The 22,643-nt window shown below is 41.7% G+C and overlaps 1 protein-coding gene across 4 annotated transcripts; it reads left to right on the top strand.

Moving 5' to 3' along the window:
• Positions 1-356: 356 nt before the first annotated feature.
• On the top strand, positions 357-22,156 carry bag6l (BCL2 associated athanogene 6, like). 4 transcript variants are annotated; one of them, XM_041954727.1, is made up of 25 exons: positions 357-623; positions 808-897; positions 988-1,105; positions 1,789-2,012; positions 2,105-2,176; positions 2,273-2,395; positions 2,639-2,823; positions 4,096-4,225; positions 5,240-5,443; positions 6,608-6,836; positions 9,105-9,167; positions 9,359-9,645; positions 10,098-10,176; positions 11,691-12,007; positions 12,152-12,401; positions 12,539-12,708; positions 14,470-14,523; positions 14,639-14,741; positions 15,393-15,517; positions 15,605-15,739; positions 16,107-16,169; positions 18,545-18,742; positions 19,448-19,555; positions 19,808-19,954; positions 20,667-22,156. In XM_041954727.1, exons 2-25 carry the CDS (start codon positions 820-822, stop codon positions 20,763-20,765), a joined length of 3,561 nt encoding a protein of 1,186 aa, XP_041810661.1. In that variant the 5' UTR covers positions 357-623; positions 808-819; the 3' UTR covers positions 20,766-22,156. The 4 variants fall into 4 exon arrangements, with proteins under 4 accessions (XP_041810661.1, XP_041810660.1, XP_041810659.1 ...); XM_041954726.1 differs by having other exon boundaries at positions 9,335-9,645; positions 10,098-10,167; XM_041954725.1 differs by having other exon boundaries at positions 9,335-9,645.
• The last annotated feature ends 487 nt before the right edge of the window (positions 22,157-22,643 follow it).

Genomic DNA, 22,643 nt, shown 5'->3' with positions numbered 1-22,643 from the left:
GCGCTCCTTCACTCGCGTAATTTGAGGTGTGTCCTTGAAAATTTACAACAACCTATTGATACAAACCACGTTCACTTTCTGTAATGTTATCAATGTACCCGTACTACTACTACTCCTAATAATAAAAATAACGCAATAATAATAATAATAATAATAATAATAATAATAATAATAATAATAATAACTTTTTTACGGTTCTGTTTATATAATCAGATACTGAAGTACAAGTAGAAATGATTAGCAAGTTCAACACCTGTACATCCTTTGAAATAAACTGTTCACAGTAGCGCTCAGGCATGAAACAGACGCTTCTCTTTACGTCATCGGGGTCCTTTGACGGTGCATCCAGAGCCGTGTTTTATTTAAGCTAGTTAGCTACCGGATCAATCTGAATGTGCTCACTGTCTAATTAAGAGGTTACTTAAGCATACAGTTTCCCAGGTCGTGGTATACTTTGGCAGACTTTAAATCATAAGCAAGACCTCTAACCGATTTTCCGCTGAGCGACGATAACGATCCTCCAAGGGGAGATTAGCTAGTTAGCTAGTCTCCCGGTAACTGGCGTTAGCTAACGTTAGTTAGCTGGCTAATAACAACAAGGCTCTGGAGCTGTCTGGAGGCAGGTACTGCCTGATTATTTTGCCATGTTTATCAGTATGATAAATGTTACTAGCTTTATGAATTAGCTACAGTTTAGGTCCTCTTTGCCACATTTCTCATTTTAAAGATAATCTCTAATTAACAATACTAAGATACACTTTAGTAGGCTAACGCTTAATTACATTTCTAACGTTACTATTATTATAGAAATTCTGGAATATGGAGTCCAGTGACATGATTGAAGTCACCGTGAAGACTCTGGACTCTCAGAGCAGGAGCTACAAAGTTAGAGGCGAGGTAATGGTTCCTTAAAACACTGCCCTATTTAGACTCCTCTTTCCCCCTCCCATGTCAATGACAGGTAGTTTTTTGTGTGTTGTACCCAAGCTGACAGTGAAGCAGTTCAAGGAGCACATAGCATCATCAGTGGAGATCCCAGTAGACAAGCAGAGGCTTATCTACCAAGGCAGAGTGCTACAGGATGACAGAACGCTGACTGAATACAGTGAGTAAATAAACCTGCAGCATGATGAACAATGAATTTGTTTCTATAACCTGCTGTATTTGATTATAGGGAAGATGATTTTGCACCTTTGCTTTTAACCTCAACAGTGTCTTAAACTGATATTTATATTACTATGCATACACAGTTCAAATAGCTTTACCACCACTATTAATGTGGAGTGAAGCTGAAGTTGAAATGAGCTCTTTTACAGCAGTCAATTTAACTTGTCAAACACAGGAGTAACAAATATAAGTTGCTGCATTACATTTGAGTAATTCCTGGATTGTTAGTGACATTAGTTCCATTTAGGTGTGGGCGATATGGCCAAACTCTTATACCAAGGCATGTTTAATTTTATATCATGGTAACAGTATATATTATCCTGTTCTGTATAGTATATACTGTATTGTTCTCTATATTCAATTAAGAAATGGCTTAATATAACCACACCGTACCACACTTCATCCCATTTGATTATTTTCTTCTTTAACTTGGAAACTGCTGCAGTAGTTGGCTCTATGAAAATGTCAAAGATAATGAGGCATTGCTATCACAGGTTACCTGAGCCCAAATAAAAACAACACTGAAAAGAGTTAATCAAATATATAAAACTGATAATAGTGACAAAGAAGCTGCGACCAGTAGATGTTTTCCAGCATATAATGATTTCCTTTCTCCCTCAGATGTAGATGGGAAGGTAATTCACCTGGTGGAGCGTGCCCCACCTCAGGCCACCATACCCGGTTCTGCGGGTGTAGGTGCTTCCACCGGGGGGGTAGAGGGTGGAAGCAGCAGCCATGCCTCCACCTCCTCCCAGGGTGCACCACATGATCGCAATGGCAACAGTTACGTGATGCTGGGGACCTTCAACCTGCCTGTTAACATCATGGACCCTCAGCAGATACAGGTGGGGATGAGCTGCTGCATGAGAGCCAAGCCTTCACTGTATTTTTCTGACATCAGTTTCATGCTTTGTGACAGCTGGATTTTGTTTTGTAGATGTCTGTTCAGCAGATGATGGCTGGAGTTGGTGAAGTTGGAAGGAATGCCAGGGTCAGCACCAGCTCTGAGGTGCAGACTCATTCTTCACCAGTCATCATTGCAGCCATCTTTTTAGCTCTTCACTCTCAGTCTTCATGTAAAACTGACAGATGTTTATATGTATAGAACAATGGCTCGGTGGATGTGCAGATCAACTTGGACCAGTCAATGCAGAGTGAGCCCAGGATGAGGTTGCAGCTGGCTGAGAACCTGCTCAGAGACACTTGCTCTCTGATCCACAGGTTGGAGGTACGGGACATATGCTGCTTTTGACACACAGGCTTATTTACAGTCTGATAGCATTGTCACTACATATCTTAGCTAGGCATGTTACGGATAACTTTCAGAATAAGTTTAGCTTTCACTCTCACTGGCTCATCAGATGGTTGCTTTCAGTGTCTATTTTTACATCACTTTAATGAACCAACAGAACAGACCGCAGTTCTGAGTGAGCATGTTTGTATTATACATTGTGATGTGTTTGTGTTGTAGGGAGTGTCCAGTGACAGTAGCTCCCATTCACAGCCAGAGGTACCTCAGTCCTCTTCTTCTCTGCCGCCATCTTCCTCCTCTCTTAGAGGGGCTGAAGCATCACAACCCATGGACACCAGCTCTCCTCCTGCTCCATCATCCTCCACCTCCACCCAGACTGAGGGACCAGCCAACAGTGGGCCCAAGTGAGTCAGAGTTGTGGACTCATTAGCACCTGGTTTTAACATGTAGTCTCTATCTGCACACATTATGTGGATCATGTGATCATGACACACATTTACACCTGGTATTAAAATGCATTCTTGTTATCTCATTTAAATCATCAGTGTTTCCCATGCAGTTTGCCCCGCTACAGTTTCACATTGGCATCCCCTGCATATAACCACACACACACACACACACACACACACACACACACACACACACACACACACTCACTCACTCACATGTAACTGGCATGTGTGATTGTGACTCTTAAGTGTGACTCCTCAGAGCTGACTGCGGTGATTCCTCAGTGTTGTGAAACAAGACCTACAATCATTTCCACTCACAGTGCCCTCCCCCAGGCACTGAATGAGCCAAGAGCACACCTCAAGGTGGTCTGTGGTGTATGGCTCTACCATACCAGTCATTGCACCCTCATGCACATGTTGTCATGATGGGTCAAGACCACCTGTTATATAGTGTTTGTTGAGCATGCCACAGCTTTCCCAGTCTGTTGTTGCTCCTGTCTCAACTTGTTTGAAATGTGCTGCTGCATCAAATTCAGAAATAGCAGATATTTACAGAACTTGATGAAGCTGATGATGGAAAACATCAAATATATTGTCTTTGTACTGTTTCAATTGCATATACTGTGTGTCAGAAAGGATTAGCAAATTATCCCATTCTGCTTTATTTATGTTTTACACAGCGTCCCAACTTTTTGTGAATCAGGGTTGTACAAGAGAAAAACCTTCCCCATATGTTGATAACCTCAATGTTTGCTACTTTGAATATGATACATAAAAAGGACATTACAATCATTTTAAGCATGAATCATCTGTAGAAGTTCTGCCAAACATTTGTACGTTAAACAAATCCATTTTGATTGTTTCTGGTTTTCTGAATGAGTGTTTGGAGGTTCATCCTAAAGTGAAAGTTGTCTCTAAACATTTGACTGGCAGGTTTATAGTTGAAGAATAAGATTATTTTGTAATGTATGTGTTAGTTGATCAACTTTACTAAACCCAAAACATCTGCACACTGTTTGCTTAGCAACAGCACATACAGGTTTTTGTCTTTATTTTAGTTTTCCACCAAAATCTGTTTAGAGCTTTCATACCACCAGGTTGCAATGGATCCAGACATCATGCATCCTTTTTGTAATCATGGGTATGACCGATCACCAGTATCACCAACCAACACACCGTTGATCAGCAGGGCTCTGAATCCTCCTGTCTTCTGTTTGTCCTCAGTCATCCAAGTCCAGCAGAGTTTGTGGAGGTTCTCTCTGAGGTGAGGAGGGTGGAGGAGAGGTTACGTCCCTACATAGAGAGGACCCACTCGATTCTCGGAGCAGCCACCTCAGCAGACTACAACAACAACGTAAGGAGGGGGTGCAGTTCAACATGAAAAACGAATCTCATCACAATATAACTCTGAAGAAAAAAGTGAAGGAGCACATCAGACGTGTAACTTGTTTACTGATGCTAAAGGGCTACTTTAACTCTTGGGATGGCAAACACATACACAGTTCAACAGGAAATCTTTCATCACTGTCATTTGCACACTGAAAAGCAATTATAGAGGTTCATGATGTCTGCTCTGAAAGAGACCTGAGTGTTTTATCACTCCATGGCTTCAAGTCATGTGCTGTGTCCCAGTTTCATACCACACACTGTGTACAGTCCTGTATACTAATCTTTTTGTATAATCTTTTTGCAAGAAGTCAATATAATAATTCAGAAAATGAGTTTTGTACTAACAGGAAATTATATTATGCTTGTGTCATCAGACTTTGATCAAACTATGACCTTATAATGGCACCACCAATTAAAATGTAGAGAGAGACAGCAGATGTTTTTCTAAAAATGTAATTGTTATTTTTTGGTTTTCTGAACTGTTCTTGGAGCTGTTTCACAACCATCCATCAGATCAATCAGATAAAAGTTGAGATTTATGTAACACAGTTATATCATTCTCTCTACTAATATGACTTGAATGTTATTTGCCAGATTGCCCTGAAATTTGCAGTGGAAATTCCTGGTGTTTAGAGGATGCCTAACTATTTCTAAACCTTTGAACTTTTGATCTTTATACACATTAAATACGTTAATCTGAGGGTGGATTGCCATCAAATTTACTGTGCACATTCATGCTCTCTAAGAAAAGAACACTTTTGATTTGAATGACTCCATCACCTTCCCTCTAGCTTCACCCTCAGGACAAACTTTTTATTGTAGACCAAGTACTGGTGAGGCTCTAAGAGGAGATAAATCACAAGTATAATCTTTGTTCTGTTCTGAAACAATGGAAAACATTTGACACTCTCCAACAAAGAAGTGGCTTCTCCTGTCATATTTGTCCAAAGCTAACCCCTGAGTCTGTCTTCATTCACAGACCCAGGAAAGAGAGGAGGATCAGCGCATTCTCAACCTGGTCGGAGATGCCCTGCGTCTACTTGGCAACACCTTAGTTGTCCTAGGTGACCTACGTTGTAACCTAGCGACCTCTCCTCCACGTCACCTGTATGTGGTTCGCCCCATGGCCCACTACACCCAACCGGTCCTCTTCCAGGCTGGTCTACCACACATGCCCATTCCAGTAAGTTCACACCCTGTCCACTTCTGTGTGGAATAATTAATGATCAGCTGTGGAGAATTATTAGTTGAGTGTAGAAGCAGTTGCTTATTTTCAAAAGAATTTCCTTGATAGAAAAGCCCAAGTAGATTTTCATTTATTCCAAATTTATTATTGAATATTGATTCTGTTTTTCCATTATTGTTGAGTTTTTATGCTACCTTTAGACAAAAATTTCCTACAAGTAGTACCAATTTACATCATCCATTCCAGCAAACTTCCTGTGAAATTACACCAACACATTGGTTCCTTTGTTGAAAACATTAGAAACCTGCGCAACACATAGAACAGACACTTAGTATTGTCTAGTGGAATTAGTATTGGACAATATGTACCTTCAAATATAGTTGTAGTGAATTGGGTTAAACTGACCTTGTACCAAAGTGCTGATTACAATTGAAATTTGAGGTAAATCAGAAATCTGCTAGTTTGCAATATATTATGCATGCAGTGTTTTTCCTACCAGTTTTCTTGTGCTGAGCAAGAGGTAATTTGGTAAGATTTTTCTAGTGTTGTTTTAACTTACTTGTATTTTGATATAGCTAGCTTTTATTGATATATATTTATTTATTTTACACTCCCTTTATATCCAAAAACAAAACAAACACAGGAACACCACTACAGCTGACCTGTCCAGTGCCTATGACGCTCACTGTTCTGTACATAGTGATAGATTGGTAATATTTTGTGAAATGTCACTAAGCAGTTCAATATGTCTGACCCCTGATTGGATCCATGTGTTTATTAGCTGGTTAAATAATATGTCTCTAAGCAAAAATGTCTCCGTAAAGCGTTGAACTCTTGGGATGTCATGTGGTAGGTTTGTCTCGTATCTCTTCTCACATTGTGTTGCCTGCGTAAACATAAATTCAGTCATGGGTCTTTTGCCAGCCTGCCATATAACATTGCTGGAGGCTTATCAGACAGTATTTGCATGTCAATATCTCACCTCAAGTTAAATTATGCGTAGTGATTGTTGTGGTGGAAAGACTTGGGCCAGGTGTATGAAATGTCAACATTCATTTGACAACCAAAGGGAATTTATAAGATGCCTTTATGCAACTTATACTTTCAGGCTTAACCTTAGTTCATAGTGGACCTTGAAGAGAATATGTCTTTTCCCTCCAGATAAACTTAGGGACAACAGTGACAATGACATCTAATGGGAGACAGGTAGCTGAAGGACAGCGACAGCCCTCTCAGAGTGCTGGCCAATCAGATCAGCTGGCGGCAGGCCAGACTCCGGCTCTTCAGCCAAATGGGACCACTCATCAACAAGGACAGGGAGGACCCCGAGTGATCCGGATCACACACCAGACCATGGAGCCTGTAGTCATGATGCAGATGAACATTGATGGTATGTGTGCTCCATGTCATCATGGAGCCTGACTGTTAGTACAGCCAGGGTCACACTGGCTTCTGTGATTTGCCTGAAACTGCCAATATCCCCAGTATTTTAATGGGAGTTACAGATGATGTGGAGAAGAAAGTGTGAAAGTACTGCATTTCAGTCAGACAAATGAACAGTTCCAACTGAGTGCAGATCATCTGCAAAGGCCGCAGTACAGAAATGAAGACAGATGAAAAAAGAAAGTAATTCATTGGGGGAAAATTGTCAGGGCATAAATGAATACAGAAATAAATTAATGTGGATATTCAAACAATGGAAAAATAAAGAAATAAAAAGATTATTTCCTAACTTTTAGCCAATTCATTAATGTATCCTTATGAAGTAATTGATTTCAAATGTATAGTTGTTATTTATTAGGATTTAATATATTTGACTAAGTGACATAAAAGACAGAGAAAACAGGGAGGACAAAATGACCCCACTGGCATGATTTACCTCTTCACAAAATGATATATAAGATATAATCTATGTAGTCAGTGACCTAACAACCAGAACAATTCATGAAAGCAGTTCTATAACAGAGGTTGAACTCTTTCTTTTCTAGTGTTATGGATTTATTTCCTGTTTCCATTTTGGCCCTCATAATATTAAAAGTCATAAGTTGATAACATTTGTACAGTTGTTCAACTCCTCAGTGTCAGCATTTTTTATGTCATGTTCATGTTAGGATTTGGCTCAAAGGAATTAATGAACAAGTAGGATTTCTGCTCTATTTAAATCAGCGTTTACAATATTTCTCTTGGGTTTTTATTTATATGGATAATGTTGAATGTGTCTGAGCTCTGTTTGTCTTTTTCTTCAGGCAGATGGCAAAATTTGCTAAACCAGCATCCAAATCTGAGACTTGCTGGTTCACTGGAGATAAAGCCACACAATTCCAATAATTCTAACAGTTAAGTAGGGCTGTACCGAATGTCACCTATTCGCCTTTTGACAGTGGGATCATTTGTTTTAACTCGCCCCAAACAGCCAATGCTGTACATTAGCTGTAAGATAGTGAGCAGCAGCAGGCACTGGTGGTGTGTTTGTTTCCAGTTCAGCCTCTGACTGAACTCACCACTCACCAGACTCCAGATTGTTCAGTTATTTCCAACCAGTCTCTTTTCTTTTTCCCCTGTCCTCTCTGTACATTAATGAAGTGAAGTACAGTTCCCCTCCAGTAAGCAGTCAATGAAGAGAGACTAATAACAGCACAGGTCGGCACCTTTGCGGCTTGCTGCTGCCGACAGGTTGAAGTGAAGATGAATCTACTTTATATTCCCAGAAGTTTAAAAGAATAAACTCAGAGTTTTCCTCCTGAAAGTAAATGTTTCTGAATCAGAGCAGGAGCTGTTATTCCTCCAGAAGCTCTGGTCTGCCCCCGTTTCTCGGGCGTCTGTCCATTCGCTCTGCCTGCTCCACGTCCTCCCCACACAACACTCTGCAAAGCTGCGTGATACTCATTCACATGTTCATTTGGAAATTGAATGTCAACGTTATGAATGAAGCTCCAAAGCTTCAGCCTTGATGTTGATTTGGTACAGCCCTACAGTTAAGTAGCTTTAGTTGAATTGCTCTGTGAATTAATTGCATGCCAAAAGCCAAATGTGTCATGTAAATGCCACATAAGGCACATGTCTGGTTCTGGTCATGGGTTGTTCGTCTGTCTGTACACAGTGTTAGCTATCAGATACAGGCTATAACAAAGAAAATAACAGGAGTTGATAAAAGGCACACATGATGGACACAAACACACAAACTGGATCACTGAACCCTGCGGGGGCTCCATGCTCGTGTGTGTAGCATGGAGGGCACAATGACTGCTTTTAATTGTGTAATCCTGTATTACACAACCCCAATTCCCAAAAGTTAGGAAGTTGTGTCAAAATAAATTCAAGTAGAATGCATGTAGTAATATCCTTCAAACCAGAGGTTATCAACTAGATTTGTCCAAGGGCCAAAATAATTCTGCTGCTGTAAAAAATAAAAAATATATATTAATTCAGGCCTAATTAGGCTATTATTGTTTTATATTTTCACTTTCTTACTAAATTAATTTTGTTCTTATGAGCCTACATCCATGTGAACAGACTCTTAAGAAAACGTGCAAAATCCATAATGATAACTAGAAACTAGACATTTCTCAGACTTTCTTGTTCTGTTTGAGTGTGGCACCATCCCTGCTGTACTGTCACTGTGACGCTGAGGGATTTCTGCTCTGATTGTGTTGAACAGGTGAGTCAGCTGCTGGGTCTCAGGTTCCAGGACAGCCAAACGCTGCAGGGCCTGGACAGCCTGGTGAGTGCTGCTCTGTGATTGGGTGGTTTGTTGCTGTGTTGTTAGGAGTTTCTTCCTGTGTTTCTAAATATGCAATAATTAATTTATTTGGAGTCCTTAAGTCAGAAGAACTTGAGCAGACACACTCAGAGATCTGCTTTTCAGGTCACACTTCTTTGTGTATCCAGGAGTGACACCTGTTCACTTCCCAGGGCTGCCCCCTGAGTTCATGCAGGCCATCATGCACCAGATCTCCCACCAAGCCGCTGCCATGGCCGCCGCAGCATCAGCGAACCACTCGGCACAGATGGCGTCCGGCCCTGGCTCGACACCCAATGCTGAGGGAGCTGCTCCCCCACAGCCCCCCCACCCTGCTCAAGCCAGGGTTGTCATCACCAGACCATCCTTCTCCCCCCGCATCCCTCAGCCTGTGGGAACCAGAGGAACCACCATCAACCTGAGAGCCACAGTACCCACAGCAGGCCAGCAGCCAGGACAGGTAGAGATTATTTTCATAAATGAATAATCTGACACTTATTTTCTTAATTAATCAATGACTTCTTTGGTCAGTATAACAGTAAAGAAGAGTTTAACATGCCCAACAAAATTTCCCTAGAGCCAAAATAATGACTCGTCCTGTCTGACCAACAGTCCAAAACACAATAATGTTAAATTAACTATAATGTTAAAACAAGGAAGCATAGCACATTTTCACATTCGAGAATCTTCAACAAGAGAATTTTTTATTCTTTTTTTTATTAGAATAATGACTTGAAAAATTAAAGATGCCAGTAGTTGCCAATTATTTTCTATCCATCAACTAATCGATAATATATATCACTGCAGTTTGAGCTATGTCCCACAATGTGTTGAATAATACAGATTGATTAACTGTTAAATGAGCATGTAGCTGCTTGTTTGTCTCTTCCTCCTTCACTCCTCTGTGAGCAGGGCACACCTCTGGCTCCATCCTCTCTCACCCAGATGATCAGTGGTCTGGTTGGACAGCTCCTGATGCCAGGTCAGTCAGGTCTGTGTCAAATCTTTTTTCATGGTTGGAGTTCACTGTTTTCACTGTGACTCAGATAGTAAAGTGAGTCAGTACTGGCATAAATGCTTTGTGCCATCCCTGCAGGTCGATATATCTACACAGTGCATAATTAAGCTTGTGAGCCAGTTCTTGTTGACTCATCTTCTAATGATAGTAATGATGCTTCTTATTTTAATTATAGATTGCAGTTTCTGAGCTGTCAATGTCATAAGAAGTCATTATTATTTTGTAAACTGCAGTGATCAGTTTCCTGTTGCAGTAGAAAATATTTTGAAAGCTGGTTGAAAACTGGTTTTAACTACTCTTTTTAAAAATCTGGGTCTCCTGAGAATGCTCTATACTTGTATTATTGCATTTTTAAAGTCTGAGGGCACCACAAGGGACATTAAAATGGTCAAAAGTTCACACCTTCAGTTTGCAACGCAGACTTTGTATTTGGGTTTTTAGTCTTCAAGCTCAGACTTGGCAAATCTCCTTCAGAGCCACTGAAGATATTAATCCAACATTTTCACAGGCTGTGCAGTACTCCCTTGGGCAAGTTAGCTGATCATTGATGGTAAAACAGACTAATGGTTGCTGACTGAAATCAGGTGTCAAACTGCTTATTTTTAGAGCTAGACTGATAAACCTACGAGGCTGATGTATCAACTGATGTCCCTCTTACAGCTATTTTGTTTCTGTGTTGCTCAATAAGTTGCCCAGTCTGTCCAGATCTGTAAGTTTGTCACAATAAATATAAAAACCAAAGGGATTTCTATCAGGATTGTTTGTTTATGTTTAAAAAATATTATACCAATAGTATCAGCAAATATATCATTATTGTCAAATCATTATTAAACATCAATATTAGTATTGGCCTCTAAAATCCTGTATCTGTCGGCCTGTACTTACTCTTTAAGGAGGGATGAACCAGCTCGACTTGGTTGTAGAAACTTGAGAATGTTTCACTGCTCATCCAAGGGGGAGTCAGAGGTATTTAACTTCTGTGAGGTCATTACCAAGGACATTGATACCACTGAGTCGTAAGTGCTCTTGGCTGTGTAACGACAGTTGTTAGAGTCGTTGGAGTCATTGAGGCCAAGTGTAAATGACAGTTATTGGACTTGTCTCATGAGTCCAGCTGTGAATAGGGAAGAAAGGAAAACACTGTAGGTCAGATGTAAGTGGTGTGGTAGTCCTCCTCCTCTACTGAGGGATGGTTTCTCTACTTAATCGCCTCCTTCACTCCTCTTTCAAACATCTGACCTTCCAAAATATGTATGTTGCTGTCCTCGAATGACTGTCCCTCATCTCTCAGGGGTCTGTTAACTGCTGAGTCTTGACCTGAGGAGTTGCCCCCCCTGTGCTGAGCCATGTGTTTGTTTAATGCTTGTTTAGTTCCACTGATGTACGGCTCTGTGCATTTCTCTCTGCAGTGGACTGCATACACTGGATTGCTTTTCTTGTGTTTGGGTGTGCAGTCTTATTTGTTCCTGTTTTCCCAACTGCTCCAGGTGATCCCATGTCCACCTCCTCTTCAACCAGCTCTCGGTCCTCCTTCTCTACCTCTTCCTCATCTGATTCCTCCACCATATCTCCTCCCCCTCCCTCTGCCAACACCTCTGGACAAACATCCACCCACACCACCAGTACTACCTCCATGGGCCAGCCAGTGGAAGGCAGTCCTGAGGGAAATCTGGCCCAGCTCCTGGGCTCTCTGCTGGGAGGAGCCACTGTGCCAGGGGGTCCCGGCGCTGGACCAGCTCCCTCTGTCACTGTGACACTGCCAGGAGTGCCCAGCTTTTTCCAGGGAATGTCAGACTTCACACCCGTGAGTTCTGCAGCAATCCAGAATATGGTGGCATGCAGATTTCTCCTGATTCTAGATGGGTCTTTGGTGGCTCCCCTGTCTTAAGGGCCAGAAAATGTTAACTGATTGAGTTATTGATCCAAAGTGTTTGTTGTTTCTGCCCAGCCACCTGTCAGTGACCACGGGTCTCCGGTCCCCCCTCAGTCCGCCGGTCCTACCCCATCTCAAGCCAGCAGCGGTACAGGTGGAGACTCGCTGAGCACAGAGCTGTTCACCGGCATCGTGCAGGGAGTCCTGTCCACCATGATGAGCTCTCTAGGGCCACAGCAGGGCAGTGGCGAGAGCATCGCCCAGTTCATCCAGAGACTGTCCCAGACCAGCAACTTGTTCACGCCTGGCTCTGGAGATGCCGTGGGTGAGTCCCAAAATAGGAGAATGAATGACTGCTAGTTTTTGTCAACACTAACCTTATCGTCACTATTGTCCTTCAAATTCAATGTGCTGGAATCAGATCAAAATACTAGAATGAATTCCAACTGAAGTTTACTGCAGGGTTCTTTGGTGACCTGCTGTCCCTGGTGTGTCAGAGCTTCTCCATGGTGGACATGGTGCTGTTGCTTCATGGGAACGCCCAGCCTCTGAGCCGCATCCAGCCCCAACTCACTGACTTCTTCACTGAACACTACCTCCAGGGCAGAGAGCCCACTGAAGCTAACATAGCAGTAAGTGCTGTAGAGAGAGCTCCTTACTGTTTGTTCATACACTGAGGGGTTAGAGGGTGTTGTTCACCGAGAGCACATGTAGAAATGTGGTTATTATTAACAGATACAGTTATTTGTGGTGCTGTTCAGTTTACTTGCTCACAATGCTGTGTGTGTTAACAGAGAGCAGTGGGCTGTTTATGAACAGCTGGTTTACCTATAGCAGTAAACCAAGGTTTAGAATTGATTTAGATAATAATTAAGAAATACCTCAATCTTAGGAGATTGGTTCAGGACTTCACTATATCACTATTCTTGAGCTAGAAATATGTCTGTGTACAGAGCACCCAGAAAGTATTCACAGCACTTCACTTTTTCCACATTTGGTTATTTTGCAGCCTTATTCCAAAATGGATTAAATTATTTTTTTCCTCAAAATTCTACACACAACACCCCATAATGACAACATGAAAAACATTTTTTGAAATGTTAACAAATTTATCAAAAATAAAAAACTAAGAAATCGCATGTACAGAAGTATTCACAGTCTTTGCCATGAAGCTCAGAATGGAGCTCAGGTGCATCCAGTTTCCACTGATCATCCTTGAGATGTTCCTACAGCTTAACTGGAGTCCACCTGTGGTAAATTCAGCTGGAAAGGCGCCCACCTGTCTATATTAGGTCCCACACCTGACAGCGCATGTCAGAGCACAAACCAAGCATGAAGTCAAAGGAATTTTCTGTTGATCTTTGAGACAGGATTGTCTCGAAGCATAAATCTAGGGAAGGGTGCTGCTTTTAAGGTCCCAATGAGCACGGTGGAACCACCAGGACTCTTCCTAGAGCCGGCCGGCCGTCTAAACTGAAACTGGTCAGGGAGGTGACCAAGAACCTGATGGTCTCTCTGGCAGAGCTACAGCGTTCCTCTGTGGACAGAGAACCTTCCAGAAGAACAACCACATCTGTAGAGATCCACCAATTAGGCCTGTGTGGTAGAGTGGCCCGACGGACGCCACTCCTTAGTAAAAAGCACATGGCAGCCCGCCTGGAGTTTGCTAAAATGCACCTGAAGGACTCACAGACCACAAGAAACAAAATTCTCTGGTCTGATGAGACAAAGATTGAACTCTTTGGCGTGAATGCCAGGCGTCATGTTTGGAGGAAACCAAGCACAGCTCATCACCAGGCCAATACCATCCCAAAAGAGGAATGGGTGAAACTGCCCAAAGATACAGTAGGTGTGCCAAGCTTGTGGCATCATATTCAGAAAGACTGAGGCTGTAATTGCTGCTCAACAGAGTATTGATTAAAAGCTGTGAATACTTATGTACGTGTGATTTCTTACTTTTTTTATTTTTAATAAATATAAACATTCATTATATAATGTTGATTATAATAAAACAAACATTTCAAAAACACCTTTGTCACATTTGCAGGTGTTGTGTGTAGAATTTTGAGGGAAAAATGAGTTTATTCAATTTTGGAATAAGGCTGTAACATAAAGTGTGGAAGAAGTGAAGCGCTGTGAGTACTTTCTGGATGCACTGTAGGTTTAGAATTTTCAGGTGACAGAGTGAAAATTGTTTATGATACTACACCACATTGGCCAGGACACAAAAAATGTGCATATTTGATTAGCTTTTGCAAACATTTTAGTCTTAGTCAGGGGTTTAAGTCCAGTACTTCATCCTGCTTGTTGACTGTCCACACACAGACTTTCTCAGGTCTGATGTCATATTAATGGTTCTCAGTAAAGACTCAAACACACTGTCCTCTCTGCAGACAGCAGCTGAGGACCTCATCAACGGACTGGAGGAGTACATAGCTGAGAGCTTTGTAAGGACAACCTCTTTTACACACAAACCTCATGCATACTACTCCAGTCCTAATGCACTGCGCTGTGTGCTCGGTATGTAGTGATGGACAGAAGTGAGTTGTGTGTTGTGTCTAGGCTACAGTGACAGTGCGAGAGGGAGTGGACATCGTCCAGACCAACCTGTCTTTCCTCAGACAGCAGTTCACACAGATGGCTTCTCACATCCTGCACTGCAACAGTAAGTTCAGTTAGAGGGGAAGTGAATGGCTCATCAATGCTTATTGATCATCCTCTGCTTCTCTGACCCGCTCTAAACCCCCCCCGTCCTCTGAAATAACTCCTGTCTGTGCTGATATTTATGAGAGCTCCAGAGTCCTAGTATGTTGGATCCAGTAGATGTTCATTAATGAGTTTAATAAAGGATATGTTTCAGCAGTAATGACATGTTTTGACAGTCCTTGTGTGGGATGGTAAGGAGAGTACATGCTCCTTTTATAAAATGAGCTCCTTGCAGCTTTACAGTAACAGTGAAAGTACAACGTTGAAAAAGTGATGATTCTGTCACAACTAACAGTTAATGCAGTAATAAATTGAACAGATGACTCATACAGCTCCTCAGCATGCACAGATCAGTTAATTTCTCTTTTACTCCCAGTCCTAAAAGTCAGTGTCACTGAGAATGTTTGGCTGATTAGGACTGTTTTCCTACTTTGACACCTGCTGGAGGGGAACACTGAACCCATTTGTAACTCATAATGTAAAGCTTAAAGCTGATTAGCTTTTCATATTCAGTGTATTCTTTTATGTCCTTGTAAAGATTTGCTGTAACACCACCCTGATTTGAAAATGAGGAGGTGTGAGGGATTTTCTGTCTTGTGTTTTCTTGCAGATCACACGTTTGGTCCTCGTCTGCTGTTGCTGTGCACTCAGGGCCTGTTTGAGTGTCTGGCTCTAAACCTGTACAGCCTCGGCGGAGAACAGAGAGCTCTGACTGCAGTCATCAACCACCGCATTGTTAGTATTCATCATTTGTAGCAACAGCATGATGCTTTACTGCTGCGATACAAGTCCAAAGCTCTGTGTTATTGCACATCTCTGTAGAGGAGGATGTCTGCAGAAGTCAATCCCAGTCTGGTCAACTGGCTGACCAGTATGATGTCTATGAGGCTGCATGTGATTCTGGAACACAACCCAGTTACTGAGGACCAAATCCAGCACTACGTCATCTACACAGAGGTACAGTGAGGATACCTAGCAACACCTGCTCTAGCTGGACACACTGCACTAAGGCTCTGAGTGGGTTCAATGATGTCCCACTGCCTCTAAAACCACAGTGTGTAGACTTCCTTCTGTGAAACACAAACAGGATCAGGTCAATATATTACTTGTGTAATTTGGAAAATGAAGATCTAATTTAGACCAGCTGGATCAAGTTATGATCAAAAGTTTCAAATAATACACACATAACACGATACTGCATTTTCAGTAATGCCGTGCCCTAACAGCACTGCAGTCAAATAAGTTTAAACCCAGGTTTGAATATTTGCTGCAGATTTTCTAAAGAGTTCCAAAGGAACATTGATAAACCACGATGTCATTTCAGGGGCAGATGAACCAGAGGATAGGGACTGAGGTTGAACCACCATCAGAGAGTCTGAATGCAGAGGTGAGTTTTGTTCTTTCTCATTTTTCTTCAGGCTCATAATTTTATTTTAGATAATGTAACTTTATTGATCTCACGCCAGGGAAATTAAGTTGTTGCAGACAGCAATAATGAACGAATAGACAATAAAAAGGGATGCAATATACATTATATACAAAAAGTATAAAAATAGCATTGCCTTGAGATGGATGGCTCAGTTTATCGATGGAAACATTTTTGAATTGCACATGGTAACATATGGATAGTAAATTACTGTGTTTTTGTGCTATTGCACAGTAGAAAGAATATATAAGCACCACCAAGACCCATATTGCACAACATATTTGCATGGATGTAATGTATATTAATAAATGTTAAACATACACACCGACACACAACACAACCCCGCTGTTGGGTGCTTATCAGAGTTACACAATGTTGCCAGGCAAATTAGTTTCTGCAGTTTGACCATTTCAGTCTCACAAACCTAGCTTTGTCGCTACCTTTAGGGCAGATCTATCCAGTACATTTACACACAACAACAGCAAACGCACACATGCAGGCAAAGATCCCGTCACAACAACAAATCTAACGCTAATGAGGTTAAACACCCACAGAGTTTCTCTTGACTTTTTCTCAATATTACAAAATTAGTCCAGCATCACTCCGGCTGTGGGAGAAGCCACATTAGCCAAGTTAAACAGGCTTACCCATAGAAAAAACAGTAAAACAACATAAAACATGACCAAAGTTACAGCCTCCAAGTTGTGCACAGTTTTGCAGTCGCTGGAAAATTTCTGCCATGTTCCAATAAATAATGCAATGAGTCCATCGCGTCTATCCTTCAATTGTGGGGGTAGATGAAGACTTGTGTTGGTTCTTGCAGCACATAACAACAGCAGACAGCAAGATGAGCAGGATGGTCGCCAAGCTGAAGGTGGTGCTGTGTTACACAGTGACAAAGGCTGGATTACTGACAAGGTGTTTCAGGCAGAGATAATAACACCCTTTGCAAAGACTTTAGGCTTTGTAACTCTGCAAATGTTTTACATGCACAAAAAGGATTTACGACCAATTAAAGGAAAAGGGAAACCAGAAAGCACAGTATGTCTGTGTCTATAGAGAGTGTCTCTTTGCACCTGAGGGACAATAGTCACATGGCAGCTTTCTTTTCTGACCTTTAATCCTAGTAAACATTCCCTGTCGTAGGTCAGTGAGGATCACTACTTTATTTTAAGAAGGTCAAATCTCAGAATAATAGTAGAGAGAATGATTTATTTCTTTTATCACATTCGTATTCCGTAGCATTGTCTTTAAATTATTGAGCTTGGGTTAAATGTCATCCAGCCTTCCTCGAGCTTCTCACAGTAAGTTGCTTGGCTTTTGTCCGTTCCTCCAGACAGAACTGCTGTAGCTGAGTCAGGTTCGTTGGCCTCCTTCAGGCCTGTTCCCAACAACTTTTTCCCCACATGCTTTTTCAGTTTTCAGGACTTCCAGGTTTGTCAGGACTTTGTGTTGACCAATCCAACACCTTGACTTTGTTGTGCTTAAGCTCGTTGGCCACGACTCTGAAGTATGCTTGGGTCATTGTCCATTTGGCAGACCTATGTGCAACCATCCTGGCTGATGTCCTGAGATGTTGCTTGAATTTGTCCACATAATTTTCCTTTCTCACGATCCATTTTGTGAAGTGCATCAGTCCCTCCTGCATCAAAGCAGCCCACAACATGATGATACCACCCTGTGCTTCAAGGTTGGGCTGATGTTCTTCAGCTTGAAAGCCTCCTCCTTTTTCCTCTAAACATAACAATAGTTACTAACTCAGAAATCTGAGTTCTGTCTCAGAGACAGAGCGAGTCTTCTTCCTGAGCGGTATGATGGCTGTATGGTCACATGGTGTTTAGACTTGGTGTTTGTACGGATGAACAAGGTACCTTTAGGCATTTGGAAATTACTCCTAATGATGAACCAGACTCATGGAGGGCCACAGTTTATTTCTGAGGTCTTGACTGATTTCTTTTGATTTTCCCATGATACGAAGAAAAGATGCGCTGAATTTGATGGTAGGCCTTCAAATACATCCACAGGTACACCTCGAGTTCACACAAATCATGTCAACTAGCCTATTAAAAGCTTCTAAAGCCAAGATGGAATTTTCCCCGCTGTTGGAAAGCAGTAAACCTGGTCTTTGTAAACTTCCTCATCCTCAATAATGAAAACAGACAAAAACTATTTGGATTATCACTGTAACCAAACATGAAGCCCAACATTGTACCCAGTGTGAGCTTTCCTCTGACCACATATTGTGCTGTGTGTTTGTTTGAGTCAGCATGTCTGTCTTTTGTTAATCAGTGTAATCAGAATGAATAGCTCATGTGATCACTCCACCTCTCCGTCAGATGGAGGAGAGTTTGTCTCCAGCTCCAGCCACCACAGCAGAGGAGGCCATGGCTTCATCAGGTGACCATGGAGAGAGGGGAATGTCTCCTGGAGACAACACTGCCTTATCAGGGGACATTCAGTGTCCTGCTGGAGCCCCAACAAGACGGGAGGAGGGGGCCCCTGAAGTGGAGCAATGGGCGGCAGCTGTTCCACCTGTAAGGAAAATGGTTTACCCAGAATTATATGGAAATACAGGACTAATGACGGACAATCAAGTTAGCCCCTCTTTCCCTCTGTTCCTGCTCAGGTCAAGTTTTTGCAATCCAATAATCACAAAGCTCAGAACTGGAACTAACCTGATCTGATCAGACCTGTTAATATAAGACCTGTGACCTGGCCCAGTGTTGAGCAATGCTGAGCGTGACAGCATACTGTAGAGGGTCACAACAGCCACTGAAATAAAAATCAAAAACAACATAGTGACATGGCCAGATTGTGATTTACAGTGGTAAGTTTTCAGTTCTCAGTACTGTATTTGGCACATTCAGTCACAGCATCTTAGTAGACAGGCTGGAAAACTGGGTCATAAATGGGTTTGGTTTGGTTTGAATTGTATTTGCAGGATAGAGGCTACTTTGTGTTTGGAGGAAACAATCTTTTACACTTTGTCTTAAATTCTCTTTATATCTTACGTGTCTCAATGAGACACGGGGTGTCAGTCTTGAGAAACCTGGTCAAGACAACAGCAGCAATACAGCACAAGTTACAGACAGACAGGACATTCAGCTCAGAGACAAAATAGAGCACATGTCATAAAATGATTCGAGCCATAAGAACCATATTGCAAATCGGTTGTATAAAAACAAGCAAAGTGTCCGTCAGTTCGTTGGATTATGACTGTGTAATAATGTCTTGGCCAGGAATGGGTTCCCATCATCAGACATGACATGCTGTCTCAGAGGAAGATCAAAGCCCAGCCGCCGCTGTCTGACGCCTACCTGCACGGGATGCCCGCCAAGAGGAGGAAGGTGAGCAGTGCAGTTCTCAAGTGTTCAGTCTCACTAAGCACAAGACTGTGGGAGACGACCAGCCTGAATGTGTCACAAGTCCAGCAGTCTAGCTAATAAGATTGAACAAAGTAGTTTTCAACAAATTCGTTTCCCCTTGTATCCTCTTTTCTGTGGGAGGCAAAAATGCATATTTCCTGAAGTGTCAAAATGTACCTTTAAGAATGGCTGTTGTCATACGGAGGAGAGTAACCGCAGTGTTTCCAAACTTAGACGACCCAGTGTGATGGACCACACCTGTCCCTGTCAGACGCAGTGAGTCGAGCTGCTCGCGCTGCAGGAGTCCTGCCTGTCACCGCTCCAAACAGCCTGCAGGTGGAGCTGGAGAGGCCAGCGCTGCAGGAAGCGTATGCCAAACAGGTCAGTCACGGTCGCCATATTCATCCAGGATAGCATGATGTTTGTCAGCCTGAATTATCTTCTTTAATGTCATCTATTTTGCAGAAACTGGAGAATTATGCACCGCTATGCTATACGTTTGCACTAGTTATACTATTTCCATCATACAAATAGAGCTTGAATCTAAATCCCCCACAACACACGCACGCTTAAAGTCTGAAGTTATGTTGGCCTTTTCTTTTTTCAAGGTTTCTCATGCAAATCCCCAAACTTTATGGAAGCACTGAATCATTCAAGTATACTTTTAATTTACTGATTAAATGCTTGTATTTCATATATTTTAGTGTCTAAATGTCAGATCACACGTCATGATTAACTGGTTTTCTGGTTCCATGGTAAAAACTACAATTATACCAACATTCCTCTGTCAGTCCTGTAAGAGTGGAAGTGGTGTTTGAATTTGAAAATTGCTTCATGTATAGTGTAAGCTTTAACCGTGAAACATGTGTCATGATCCATTTAAAAATACTATCTACTGTTACTGTGATGCCAGCTCCAGATACATTTTAAATCAGCTTTGAAGTAATAACCAGACGTCAAGTCATGTCAAATAAAAAATAAAAAGCATACTCAGTTATCCACACATGAACAGACACCTGGAACCATATTTTACTCAGCTAATAAAGGTCATTCTGTCTGTAACTTGCCGTCTCGCTCTCTGTCCTCCTGCCAGGTAAAGAGCGACATCAAAGAGCGAGTGAAAGACGATCCAGACTACAACGCCCAGAGGTTCCCCAACACACACCGAGCTTTCTCTGCAGAGGACTCCTAATCATCCATGGCCCTGTGCCACAGAGGAGCGAGCTCAGGTCCAGAACAGGACCTGCACACACTCCCTGCAGCGTGGAACTCTGGTTCATGTAGTGTTTTAACATCCCATTGTAAACACGGCCTGAACGGACGACAGCTTTAGCACTGAAGGATTCATTCATTCCCATCAGAGTGTGACACCACCTGCTCTACTTCGGTTAGAATTGAAAAACCTCTATGGCACATGGTTTTAGTAACTGTGAGCTACTTAAGTCACCCCACGCTAAAACATTCCCTCGGCTCTCAGACACCTCTGAAGTGTCTGAGTGCTAAACATTGAATATAAAACAAGATCGGACAACAGCAGGTCTGGACTGGGCCACAGGACAGAAAGTTCTGGATTAAGAACTACACTCTTGTGAAGGTCTGAAGCAGTCTGAGCATCATAGCTTGAGGTACCACCGAGTATAAAGGCCGCTTAGGAAATGAAGAATAGACAATCCAGTTGTAATGTTTTGAGAAAAAGATGAAATGATTTGAAGAGAAAACATTATTATGAGAATAAATGTTACGAGAAATAGTTGTACTATCAGAATAAAGTTATACCACAAGAAAAAAGATGAAGCATTATGGGAATAAAGTCATAATGCTGCAAAGAAAAAAGTTGATATTATGAGAACAAAGTAAAGTAGCAAAGAAAAAGTCATAAGATAAACCTGAAATTTTATGAGGAAAATTTTTCAAGAATAAAGTCATGATATTCTGAGAAAAATCTTGATTGTGCGTCGCAGTAAACAGTGACAAAAAAAACAAGTGTTAAAACTCATCTTTTACCCAGTCGTATATGGACTCGAAAATGCTAAAACATTCACATGCAGTGTGTTTATATGGCATTTGATGTTCTTTGCAACCTTTTTCTTGATATACCATGACTATATGCTCAGATTTTTGCTTTTTCTTGTAAAATAATGGCTTTATTTTTATTTCAAGATAACTTTTTTCTCTAAATATTATGACTTAGCCCTTGAATGTCATATATTTGTCTCCTACCAGTGGTCCTGATGATCCATGTTACTGAGCAGTTCCATCATGTTGCAAACGTAGTTGCATTATATATCTGTATAAGGCAAAACTGTAAATGAGTGCAAATTGTACATAGTAAATAGGCAGTGATGTCATGTCATAGAGCTTTGTCAGTATCAACTAGGTAACCAGTGTCACCTGGCGTGGTGTCTTGGCATCAGATTTTTGTTTTTTAGCATCATTCATCATAATGAAACAGATGATCAGTTCATGTTTGTATTGTTTGTACTGTGGTGATGGCAGAAGAGTGTGACGCTGCAGTCAGTAGAGGTTTGTCAAACTGTGAATGGTTACTGTGTGCTTGTTAACATCACTGAAATAAAATCATCACTGAAATAAAATCACTTCAGAATGAAGATTCTGTTTCATTTACAAAGAATCTCAGGTTAAGAGTTTCACTTCAGACAGTGGTAGCCAATAACAGGGTTGGGACCCGAGAGAGGTCGAGAGGCGAGGATAAATCTGTGGGGTCCCGAGAGGGGAAGAGTACGTGCAGCCATGCGGCAGCTCTGTGAGGCTGTACCTTTCAAAAGCTAATGTCAGTATGCATCCCCACAGTGAAAATGTTAACATGCTGATGTCTAACATGTGTAACATGCAGTGCTCATCTTAGTTCAGCACTTCAGAATGCTAATGTTTGTCATTTAGCACTAACAGTACAGCTGAGGTTGATTGAACTGTCAGTTTTGCAGGTCAAAGAATCGGAAGTTTTGACATGATGATGGCACTGGAGGAAAAGTCGGGACCACCAAACTCATTGGGATTCATCCTCTGAATGTTTTTACCACATTTACATGACTTGCGTAATTGGGTCCTG

This window comes from Chelmon rostratus, chromosome 16 (assembly GCF_017976325.1).
Source record: "Chelmon rostratus isolate fCheRos1 chromosome 16, fCheRos1.pri, whole genome shotgun sequence".
Classification (NCBI taxonomy): Eukaryota; Metazoa; Chordata; class Actinopteri; order Chaetodontiformes; family Chaetodontidae; genus Chelmon; species Chelmon rostratus.
Note: the sequence above shows the minus strand (reverse complement) of the source record. Positions and strands in the feature narration are given on the sequence as shown.

Excerpts from the sequence above, each read along its gene's own strand:
- bag6l (XM_041954725.1), top strand. The coding sequence starts at position 820 with ATGGAGTCCAGTGACATGATTGAAGTCACCGTGAAGACTCTGGACTCT. Across the intron at positions 5,444-6,607 it reads TACCACACATGCCCATTCCA|ATAAACTTAGGGACAACAGT; the intron begins GTAAGTTCACAC and ends TTTTCCCTCCAG. Across the intron at positions 10,177-11,690 it reads CCTGATGCCAGGTCAGTCAG|GTGATCCCATGTCCACCTCC; the intron begins GTCTGTGTCAAA and ends CAACTGCTCCAG.